Source organism: Mandrillus leucophaeus, unplaced genomic scaffold (genome assembly GCF_000951045.1).
Source record: "Mandrillus leucophaeus isolate KB7577 unplaced genomic scaffold, Mleu.le_1.0 Scaffold537, whole genome shotgun sequence".
Lineage (NCBI taxonomy): Eukaryota > Metazoa > Chordata > Mammalia > Primates > Cercopithecidae > Mandrillus > Mandrillus leucophaeus.
Window position 1 is genome coordinate 1,090,014 of NW_012105775.1, and position 12,526 is coordinate 1,102,539.

The following is a 12,526-nucleotide window of genomic DNA, read 5'->3' on the forward strand; positions in this document are numbered from 1 at the left end:
CACCTGTTTACAATCTGACTGAATCAGCTACCTACACTGATGGATGCTATGGCATTGCAGTTCATGGGCGTTGGGACCCTGTCAAGGCCAGGAGATCCCCAGCTGCACAGCGAGGAAAATGATCTGCACCTTGAGTGTGGGGATATGAGACGGTGTGCATATACTACTCAATACCTAACATTATGAGTTTATTGAGCTACTACTTTAGCAGGGTCAAGAAGAAAAATTTCTATTCACCCAGAGATTGAGGAATCAATGTTCCTGATCAACTCAATTATCCAAATCAATGAGATACCACATTTACTGAGAACAGACAATCATTTTCAAAAAACATTAAGTACAATAAAAATGCCTAACCTCATTTTATTGTAAACATTATTTGCTCCTGAGTGACTCAGAAGACATTTCAGGATCTTAAAGTGCATCAGAGAAACTACTATGATTACCAATTATTACACAGATGTTGGTGACATCTGTGATTGTTGGAATCTATATGAATACTACAATGTGGCCTGAAAATGACCCCTACTTCCCACTGTGGACAACGATGTTAGTTGACGTCTCTTCCGCTGTGAGAGGAGAATTTCAGCCCCCCAGTTATTTGGCCCTGGCTGTAATTAGAGTCTACCAATTAATACCGCAGAATACTCACTCACTCCAATGCCTGTGCATCTCAGTGCCCCCTGCTTCCTCTGCACCCAGTAGAATTGCTGCACCATCATCCTCAGCCTCAGAGGTCATTCTGCCCCAGTGGCTGCTGTCCCTGTTTGCTCATCCTCTGCTCCTTTACCTGCTGCTTATCTGAGACCACTGCCAGTGCCATGTGCCACATCATCTGAAGGCCACCTTTGTCTCCATTGCCCCAGGACACAAAGGCAGCTTGCCTCAGTCTGCTCTGGCATCTCCAGGAGGAAATCCCTTCCTCTTCTCTTCTCCCATCCAGCTCTTGAATGGGGAGTCCTGGAATACAGCTGTTTGGGAGCCCAGGGTGTGCACGGTATGCTAAGCAGAGCCATCAGCAGCCTGGCATACTTCCTCTCTGACTCGGAGAGTCTTGTGGGCTTGCTATTTCTGTGAACTCTCATTCAGGCAAAGGCCAAACAACTGGACAACTGACATTTCATGAGACCTCATTACTGACTGTTGTACTGTCAACTTCACACCCCTCTCTTGCCAGCCATCGGACACACCAGCCTGTGTCAAGATCCTAACAGGATCTAGAACAAGATTTGCATTTCCATCTAAGAAGCTCCTGGGCCCATGGGAATCAGTGGATGTGACTAAAGCAGATTTCAAGGCCCTCAAGTGTCTTAGGACAGCTGCCATACTCTGACTCCAAAGAAAACACCTTGCTACACACGTGGCATGGCACAAGTTTACCACTCACAGGTATTTGCCAGTCATGCCTACTTTTGACCAGTTTGCTAGGTGAAACTTAGGAGACAGAAATAACTCCAGTGAATCACAGTAAAGAACTGTAGCTTGTTTATAACAAAGGTGATTCCAGTAAACCAATAATGAAATCAATAATGAAACAGAATGAAATGTTCAGTAAAGATATCCCTCTCACCAGAGTCTCTTTCAGAAACCTGGAAAACAACTGAAATGTGGTATCAACTACTAAATACTCCCGGGGTATATCAGAAAGCTAGCAACATACTTCTTCAGCTCCATCATAATATAAAGTAAAGGCGGGACTCCAGATTCCATACACTAACATTCCTCATTCTCTCAGACCAAGGCTTCGTTAAACCTCAAGCTAAGCCTAATACTTAAGTCTACTGTAGCAACCTTTATTTAACGGATCTGGTAAAAGCTGTGGCAGTCCCACAGTCCCAGGATAGAACTAGGCTTGCATTTGGACACAAGCACTGCCGCAAACTAAAAATATTCACTTGTCAAAATTCCCTATGGCTTCAGTGCTGACAGCTGGACATACATACACACTGCCCAGACAGCAGAGGATCCAACCCACGTCCCATATTCTTTCTGAGACAGGATAAGAACTGGCTGCTCTATTTCCAAGGCCAGAAGCTTTGTTATTATTGACAAGAAAATTTACATTCAAATGAAGGTGAGAAAAAAACCAAGCCTCAGAACTGTCTAGAGCATATATTTGAGTGTCCAATAAATCCCTTCCCCTCCATTCTCCTGACTCAGCCTACTTGTTCTAAGCATGTAGTCTCATTTAATTAGACCTGCTTGACTTCGGTTGAAACAAATCTGATATTTGAGTAAACGTATACATCTGGGGTGAGACGACAAGAGGGGAATCGGGCAGTTGGCCTTAAGAACCAACTAATAACTCTGTTAAGGATTTCATAATATTCTAAGATAGTGAGCTGTCATAATTCATCTAAATAACACTTTGTTTACAGTAAACCTCTATAATTTTATGAGTTTACCTATTAAATACATTGGGATAGTCTTTTTAAAAAGGAAAAATGGGTTTTAGAACTGGAGAAGTGAAATTATGTAGATAAAAGTAGCAAAACCATCAAGGTCTTGTTTAATATTTACTTTCCTGAAAATTCTCCATAGTGTTCGAGTCTTCCTCCTCAAAACATCCAACCAAACTGAAGGAACAGAAGGAATGATCTAAACACCCACAGAATCTCCTACTTCTGAAACCTGTCTTGTACAGAGCACATATACTCAGTGGCTACACGGCAAACCAGGATGGTTTGCAAACTACAAAAGAGCAGAAACTAACAATATATGTAATTAGGTTACACACACACACACAATTTTTTTGAGACAGAGTCTCACTCTGTCGCCCAGGCTAGAGTGCAGTGGTGCGATCCTGGCTCACTGCAACCTCTGCCTCCTGGTTCAAGCGATTCTCATGCCTCAGCCTCCCTAGTAGCTGAGATTACAGGTGCCTACCACCACACCCGGCTAATTTTTGTATACTTAGTAGAAATGGGTTTTCACCATGCTGGCCAGGCTGGTCTCGAACTCCTGACCTCAAATGATCCACCCACCTCGGCCTCCCAAAGTGCTGGGATTACAAGCATGAGCTACCACGCCCGGCCCATAATTAGGTTGTATTTTAAATATATTTTCAAGATTAACAAACCCTTAGAACAATAACAAAATTGGCTCATCCCTTCCTGGGAAGATTTACTATTAGGGAAATGAATAAAGAAACAGCACCGCTTGGAATAAACTCTCCACCACCCTAACAGATTAGTGGCAATTTGTAAGGATGCTTTAGAAATTGGGACGCTAAGAAAAGCTGCCCAATCTCTTTTAGAGATCAATATGAACAATATGTTTTCCTCATGTATAATGGGAATCTGATACCATTAAGAGTTTTAGGGAGTTAAAATGCCATCTTGTGCTTAAGTTTGAACACCATTAAGAAAGTATACCAAAGTCAAACGAATATAAAATCTAAAGAAAAGCCCATGAACTACTACTAGAGATATGAAATGCAGTGGTTTTATCAAAGCAGAATCCAATTTTCTAAATTCATTCGTTGACATCAGACTGTAAATAGGTGTTCAGTAAAAATACTTAAAATGCCTTATTTTTACAACTGCCTGGCTTCTAGACCTATCTGACTACACCGACAAAATTCCAAAGGAGCTTGCACTTGATTCAGATGGCAATAGGGGGCCATCAGAAGTTTTCCATTAGGATGTGGCATGATCAGAGCTGTATTTTAGGAAGATTATTCTGGTAGAAGAAAGGTAGCCACATTCACTGATGCCTAAAACAGGCTCATGAGGATACAGACTGATGGTTACATCAGTCAACTTGCAGCTGCCATGATGTCTCTCTTCACTGCTTGGTAAAAGAAGCCCTAGATGGTGGCAGCGGCAGAGCCCTGAGGGCTTCTGGGGAACATGAACCATCTGTAAAACTTTCTAGAGCAGCCTCGGGGACCAAATGAATGCCTCACCCACCAGGCGCCCGCTCTGTGGGACAGTGATATATTTTAAAGGGAGAACCGACATATCCTACAAAGGGATCAAGAACTACCTACCACATGGGTGGCAAGTTCTTTACACCAACTGTCTTACAACATGCAAATGAATGCTATTCTTCTCATCAAGCCTGCCCAACTCTGAGCACTTTCAACCCACCCCGATGTATCCTCTCTATCCTGCCATAACATGTTTTCATCAACTGTTTCATATATTGTTCATGTATGTTTCATGAACATTTCATATATTCCACATACTTTACCAGTCACAATGGTAAATCTATTCTGTGTATCACACAATTTTAGAACTCACACGCGCAAGTTTAGAGCATGGTTTGGTTTTTTTTTTGTTTTTTGTTTTTAATGTCAGCTTTCATTCCTGAGACAGACAGATCTCAAGTTTATTCATTCTGGGTGTTACAATATCTGCTTCTTTTTGCTAATAATGCACTGTTAACTTGTTAGACCAATTAGGTTCATCACTTTTAGAATTCTAGCCATCTGAGGTGTCAAATATTCAACTTTAACCACAGTATTATTTGGTTAACCAAGAAATACTTCATATTCCCTCTAAAACGTGCAGAAGGATGCTACTTGGGAAATTCTGAAAATATACATTGTCACTGTCTTTTTAAAATCATGGATTTAAAAACAAATCCACTCATTTAAAATAAATTGCATGCACTTGAGCATGTAACGCTCGGTTTCCTCTATGAGTTATTTTGCATCTGAAACTTAAAAGACCTTTTTTCCATATTCTGAACCACCATCTCAATCCTGTTCATCATTAATTCTCTCCTGGACAATGTCAATAATCACATAACTGGTCTCCACACAGCCATCAGTCTCTATCTTCATCAGCCTGTACAATTCTCTTCTACCAGAATAATCTTCCTAAAATACAGCTCCGATCACATCACATCCTGATGGAAAACCTTCAATGGCTCCCCATTGCCTCCTGGATCAAGTGCAAGCTCCTTGGCCTAGCATTCCGGGTCTCATTTGTTCTAGTCTCAACTTACTTTCCTCACCCCAACCCACCTCAACACCTCTTTTCTTTGTAAAGAAACTAGTCATAGTTCCTAAAACAGCAACTATTCATGTCTCCCTCTTAGAATTCTATCCAAGTCCAAAGGCCCAGTTAAAATGCCACCTCTTCAGGAGAGGTGCCCAGCCAGATGTTATTTCTTCTTTCCCCAAAGTACTCACTGCCTTTACACCTCTCCAAGATCTCTTATCATATTCTGCCTTGGAGCGGTCTTTCTGCTCTTAGTCTTACTGTTCCCATAGGCCAGGGACTAGGTCTTAGTCAGCTTCAATCTTCCTAACGCTTGCTGTTCACACCCATCTGTCAGCATCATGCCTTCCACATAGTAGAGAAGAATAAATGTTGGTTCAGGGAAAGGGCCAACACGAGATTTTTAAATCCTGGAAAAAACCACTATCGACTTCTATTAATCATGCAATCAGATGCACTCTTCCAAGCTGGGACACACCAAAACCTTGGTAATAACAAAAAGTCACAACTCAGCAGGAAGTGTGTTACACTATAATGGCATCATGTTTTCAAACTAGTATAAAAACATATTTGGGAAAAACTAAAGAGAAAATGTTCTGAGGCATTTAAAATAAATGATCTTACAAGACAGATGGGAAAACTCCCAAACTTTTAGAAACAGACACAAATTCACACACAAACATACAATCTCACATTATACCCACCCCTTGTTCATCAAGCTTGAGCAGCTGCTCTGAAACCTTGGGTGAGTTGGAAGCCTGTCGCAGACATTGAATGCTCAGCTCTGGAATGACGTATTCCAAAACTTCTTTGAGAGGTAGTCCTCGTGCGGTACCATGCCTAGCAGTAGAGGGTATAGCATCTTCTAAAATTGCTCCTCTCAGTGTTGTAAGCTGCAGGGACAAAACAAAAGACTTCGGTTAATATTGATTCTCAATTACCTACTCATAGCCTAACTGTTTGGCTGCCTTAAGACAGGAAAAAGAGAAGCAAGGCTCTTTCTGAGTGTAGCGAAAGGGGCTAAAGTAACATTTAAGGAAACAAAGTCAACACTCAAGGAGTCTTTAAACAGTAACAGTATACAAAGACCAGGAACAAGCCAGGCAGAGTGGAAATGAGCAGATACATGCATAAGAATGAGGAGAAGCAAGGCAGAGCAATGCTATGAAAATTAGGACATTCCTACAACTCTGAACCCACATGAGAAGGTTGAAACAGAGAAGAAACCAGACATGATGACCCTGAACCTGAGTGATCCTGAACCTGATCACTCTTCTTCCGTCCTCCCTTCCTCTTATCTCTCCATCTTCTTTTCTTCCACTCCCTTTCTTATCTTAGATTAAATTTTCCATAATGACCATTCCCGAGGCTGAACAGGGGAGCAGCAGTCAGTGGCATCCATGGGTAGGGTGATTCAGGGCTGAGAAAACTGCCACTAAATTTTGTCTCATGATTTTTTAGGTGTCCTCACACTCACCACAGAAACATGCAATCAGTATTTGAAGCACGTGTCTAAGATCTAATACGATGAGAGAGAAAACCCCAGAACCATAAATCAGGAGACCTAGTTCTAATCCAACCTCTCTCTGACTCTGGTTAGAGTCCTCAGACTACTAACAACACGAGCTGGGTTGACGGCAGTCACAAGGATAGCTAACGTTTGCATAACGTTCCATAACACTGGCCAACAGAACTCTCTGCAAATGAGGCCCATGTTCTCTATCTATGCTAATAGAGGAGCCCCTAGCCACATCAGCTACTGAACACCTGAAATCACTAATGTCACTAAGGAAACGGATTTCTAATTTTGTTTAGTTATTTTAAATTTAATATTTAAATTAAATTAAGTATTTAAATTTAAGTAGCCACCTGCGGCTAGTGACTACTGAATTGAACAGCATAGATCTATAACTTAAAATATGTCACTTCGAGAAAGGGGCTTTATCTCACATATACCTAGAATAGAGCCTAAGTCACTGGGACACCTATGTACTAGGTAAGATGAACAGGGGTACACATGTTCATGCAGCTGGAAACTAGAAAAGGGCTCTATGTTTTCTCTGATCTAGAAGCAGTTAACCAAAATACATATTCTGGATATCTGCCAAATACATATCCCTCTAATTAAAATGAGCTAAAGGGATAAAACCTAAAGTGCTGGACAGATCTAATTCTTTTCTGTTTTAAGAGATAGGGTCTTGCTATATTGCCCAGGCTGGAGTGCAGGGCCTATTCACAGGTGTAACCATACTGCACTACAGCCTCAACTCCTGAGCTCAAGCCATCCTCCCACCCCAGCTTCCTGAGTAGCTGGAACTACAGGCATGTGCCACCATGCCCAGCTTCAGACTTAATTCTTTATATAGATTAGTATCTACCTATTTAGCTATACATGTTGTATAATTCATACAACAATCTCACTTTCCACTAAAAGCAAGACAAGCAAGAATCTAACCTGGGTCCTCAATGTAACAAAGTGTGGGTAGTAGTGACTGTCCTGCTGGGTTTTGGACTTGCATGGGGTCTGCCTCTTCGTTTTGGCCAATTTCTCCCATTAGGAATGGGTACATTTTCCCATCCCTGTACCCCCACTGCATCTTGGAAGTAACCAGCTTGTTTTTGATTTTACAGGCTCATCAACAGAAGGGACTTGCTTTGTCTCAGATGAGCCTTTGTTCTGTGGACTTCTGAGTTAATGCTGGAGTGAGTTAAGACCAGGGGACTGCTGAGAAGGGATAATTCTATCTTGCAATGTGAGAAGGACATGAAATTTGGGTGGGGCCAGGGGCAAAATGATACGGATTAGATTTGTGTCCCTGCCCAAATCTCATGTCAAATTAGAGAAGGGGCCTCGTAGGGGTGATTGGATCACAGAGGTGAATTTCCCCCTTGCTGTTCTCATGACAGTGAGGGAATTCCAACAAGATCTGATGGTTCAAAAGTGTGTGGCCCTTCCCCCTTTACTCTCTCTCTGTCCTGCTCCAGCATGGCAAGATTGCTTCCTCTTCACCTTCGGTCTTGATTGTAAGTTTCCTGAGGCCTCCCTGTCAGGTTCCTTGTTAAGCCTGAGGAACTGTGAGTCAATTAAACCTTTTCTTCATAAATTACCCAGTCTCGGGTGGTTCTTTATAGTAGTGTGAGAATGAACTAATACAGCCACTTAATATCCATGGCATGTTTCCACATTTTTCATTTGGAATAAAATACTGCAATGCCCTTTTTAATTATCTTAAATGTTGCAATCATTAACATTAAAAAAAAAAATTCAGTACCCTATCTAAAACAAACTCAAGCAGTAACATCAAAGGAGATTTAGACTTTAGCCCAATAACAATGGCAAGCAGCCCCATTACCTCACTTGTCCTGAAAGCCACCCTGTAGTTGAACTGGGATCCTTCTTTCTCCTTGGCATCTTCCACCTTCTCTCTCCGGATGCTGACTGCCACTGGACCAAGGTTTTCATCTATTCCAAAGTAGTTTTGGTGCTCTATAATGGAAGAGAGAGGGTGGCCTCAAAAGAATGAAAAAGGAACAAAGAGCAGGATGGATATCTCTTAGTTTGTGTATAAAATCTCTGAAGAAATACCACATAGCTCATACACAACAATTTCCTTGTATTTGTTTGATCAAATCTTCTGGTTTCCAGTTCGGATGCACGTCTACATCTTATTTTCGATTACTTCCTCCTTTCATTCTGCTTTTCACTAGTTCATGAACAGCAAAAGCCTTCCTAACTCTAAGTTGTTATTTTGTGATTATGTGAATGGCATCATCAGAAAGAGGTATTGCCATTCTTAGAAACTGTCAAAAGAGGAACATGGCTACTTGTAGAATCAATATTGAAAACAGTTTCCCTCTGTCTGGGAAAGTTATCATTTTTGACTCAATGAGGGCACCAGAGGTGACCTGAGTAGCCACTCAAGCCAACCAGATTAATCTTGGTGATCAGTGGTGTAGCAAATGTAGCAAATATTGTCTTTTCATTACAATGTCGCTAAAACAGCGTAATGTTTATAAAGCTTACAATGTTCATAAAGTCTAGAGCACAATTTAGCAATAGAAAATACATAAAAGGTTAGTTTCTAAAGTCAAATTTTATCCACAAATCCTATAACTTGGTTTAAAATGTCATCAGCTAATCATCTCTTTCACATAAAATCACTGGTCTTTGAGGGAAATCATACCATCTACACGGAAAGGGTGGCACCTGAGGCCACACTGTCCATCTAACCCAAGGATTCCTCCAGGACATCTTCCCTAAGAGACGGTCATTCGTCTCTTCCTCATATGTGCAATCACTACATGTGGGCATTGTTTCAGCCACGGGAACATGGGGAGAACATTCCAGAAAATAGCCGCTACTTATGAAGCAAATACTGTATTCTGAACCCCTCGAATGACATGAAGCTTACTGCTCTGTGAGCAGCTCCCTCTAGACTGCTGGTTTCTTGTCCGTGAGCTCTGTTAAAAGCAGCCAAAAATACCTCATTGCAATTTTCAAACTTTTTAAATGTTTCCTCTGAAATGACCCGAACTTAACACAACATTCAAGATATGGTCCAACCCACACTAAATAGTGGGAGCAATTACCCAAATGCTTATTAATGCAGCTTAAAAATTTATCTATTTTTAGCAGCCCCATTACACCAATAATTCATATGAGCAGGTGGTAAACGCAAACCTCCAGGTGTTATTCATTTATTTCTTAATGAACTGCTGCCAGGTCAGTTCTCCAAGCTGTATTCTCACAAAATCGATTTTTTTCACCCTGACTTAAGGTTTTGACTAAAAAGAAACATAATACAGCGAACATCTGCAAACTTGAAGAAAACCTACAGGCATTCCAAAGGCTTTTGGTTATGCCAATGCTTGCCACAATGATTTCTGAAGGACTAAGAATTGTTGCTGAGAAAGTAGAAAACAGAACCTGAATCACTCAGAACACACACTATCCAAAGCCACCAAAGAATACTGGCTAGACCTTGAAAAGGCAAATCATTTACCTATTTGCTGTTTGCAACCAAATGGGATTAGTACTGACATTATGTCCCTTTAGAGTCAGGGGCAGAAGTAGCAAGTAAACTATTTTAAAAGATAAAAGGTGAATTATTGACAGGGTATAGTCCTAGACTTGCACAAAAGGAAACTAACCTACTTGTTTTAGTGGGTAATTAATCCCTTATGCTGCATAATGCTGCTTTGGTCGGCAATGCAGCACATGTACCAGTGGCAGTCCCATGACATTATCATGAAGCTGAAAAACTACTATCATCTAGTGACGTTATAGATGTCATTACATGGGAATCCAACATATTACTCAAAACCAAAAAAAGTTCAGAAAATAAAAGTTCTTGTAAGTAGAAAAAAAGCTTACAGAACGAGATATAATAAAGCAAGCATTTTTGTACAATTGTACAATGTATGCATTAAAAGCTAAGTGTTATTACAAAAGAGTAAAAAAGTTAAGAAAATAAAGTTATAAAGTAGAAAAGTTACCCATAAGCTAAGGTTAATTATTATTAAATTTTTTTATAATAAATGTAGTATTGCCTAATGTAAAGTGTTTATAAAGTCCGCAGTAGCATAACATCCTACATTAACTCACTACTCAATCACTGGCTCACGCAGAGCAGCTTTTAGTCAGTCCTGCAAGCTCCATTCATGGTAAGTGCCCTATACAGGTGCACCACTTTTGATCTTTCATGCAGTATTTTTACTGTACCTTTTCTATGTTTAGATACAAAAATACTTATCATTGTGTTACAACTGCCTACAGTATTCAGTACAGTAACATGCTGTGCAGGTCTGTAGCCTGGGAGCAATATGCAATACCACAGAGCCCACATGTACAGAAGGCTGGCCCATCTAGGTTTCTGGAAGTCCACTCTATGGCGTTTGCAGAATGACGAAACTGCCTAAGGGTGCGTTTCTCAGAACATAATTCTGTTCTTAAGAGATGCATGGCTGTATTGTGTACTGATAATGGCCAAGGTAACTATTACAAACATAAAAAACTCCAGTGACATTAAGCATACATAAAGATGTGGGTTTAAGAACTGATCCAGAAGCAGGCCAAAAACAAACAAACAAAAAGATATTCAATGAAATCAGAGACTAAAAGTTAACTGTGTACTTCAGACTACTAAGTACACTGTCACTATATAAGCTGGCATTAGTGACTATTGGACCCATGGCAGTAGATCCAATGGAAAATGCATCTTTAAACTTAAAACTAAATCAGTTTAGAATATTCTTAGTCGCAGTTAGTTAACTATCCTGACAATAACTTTTGCTTTTCCCTCAATGGGCCAAATGCATCATAAGCCAAATGCATTAAGAAAAATACTCAGAAAGCACACAAAAATACAACAGTCATAAAACAAAAGCTTCCTTCTTATAACACATTTGAAAAAGTTACTTGCAAAAATACTCGATTCTATATTTGGCATTTGACGAGCCCCATAACAAGATCCAAAAGAGTTTCAAATTATTGTAGGGAGTACAAGAGTAAATACACAAAACTACCTCTGATGGGAAGATTGAGAGCCCCAGGTTAAGAAAATCAAATCACTAATTCGAATACGTGACAGCATAAAATCATACTCAGCAGGTGCCACAACGACAGAAAACAGAGCCGTGGCTGTCAGGGGCTGGAAGGGACAGCAAGGGGCCGACTACAGAGGAGGCATGGGAGAATGTCCTGGGATCACAAAGCTATTCTACACTGACTGTCGTAATGGTAATACTGTATTTACTTCTCAAAACTCTCAGAAGTGCACATTAAAAAAAAGTAAATTTTACTGTACCTAAAATATACCTTCAGTTTTAAAAACCGGAGGGAGGCAGAGTCAATGGGAGGAAGGGCCAGTGATCCTTGCAAATGGACAGGGCCTGCTGCACAGACAGACGCCATGACCATTTCACTCCCCCACAGCCTGTCAGTGTGGACAGTACCTGTTCCTCAAGTCATCATCCTTCTCTCTCACTCCTGTTTCCTTTGTTACTATTTAATCCTCAATCTGCGTCACACTTTCTGCCACGCTATTGCTCCACTCAAGGTCTTGTTGCCAAATCCAACTACCTTCAGGCCTCCTACTGCCGGAGCTGTCTGCTGTGTGACACCAGTGGCCACTCCCTTCTTGTCCGGGGCCCTCTACTCCTCCACTACTATGGCATCTCCTTTCCAGGTGAGATTGCTTTCTGGTCTTTCATTCTGGGTGTCTGGCATGGCTCCTCCTCTGGCCTCTCCTTACAGCATGTGTGTGTCCCAAGACTCCAGCCTTAGACCTTTCTGATTCTGTCTCTGTCTTTATACTTATATGAATGTCTATTTTCTGTCTTTCCATCTACTCGCCCATCTTCTCCTTTACATTCTTCAGTGATATCATCCCAAGCTTCCTCCAGGTTCTTCTCTTGCAAATCCCCTGACTCACAAAGGTCTAGGGAAGCACCCTCCACTGTTCATGGCACCAACCCTGTACTTTCACCTCCTCCCTCTGCCTGGAATGTCTTCCACTTTTCTTCGTTTGACATTCTTCTTACTCATCATTCAAGACTCATCCAAACATCATTTCCAC

General features: G+C 41.0%; 1 protein-coding gene across 1 annotated transcript in view; it reads right to left on the minus strand.

Moving 5' to 3' along the window:
* The window catches only part of SIPA1L2 (signal-induced proliferation-associated 1 like 2), a 241,689-nt gene that overhangs the window by 90,364 nt on the left and 138,799 nt on the right, over positions 1 to 12,526 (minus strand). The window contains exons 3-4 of the mRNA XM_011997316.1: positions 8,303 to 8,436; positions 5,654 to 5,842 (exon numbers count right to left, since the gene is read on the minus strand). Coding sequence (XP_011852706.1) covers positions 5,654 to 5,842; positions 8,303 to 8,436 — 323 coding nt within the window. The remainder of the gene's footprint in view (positions 1 to 5,653; positions 5,843 to 8,302; positions 8,437 to 12,526) is intronic.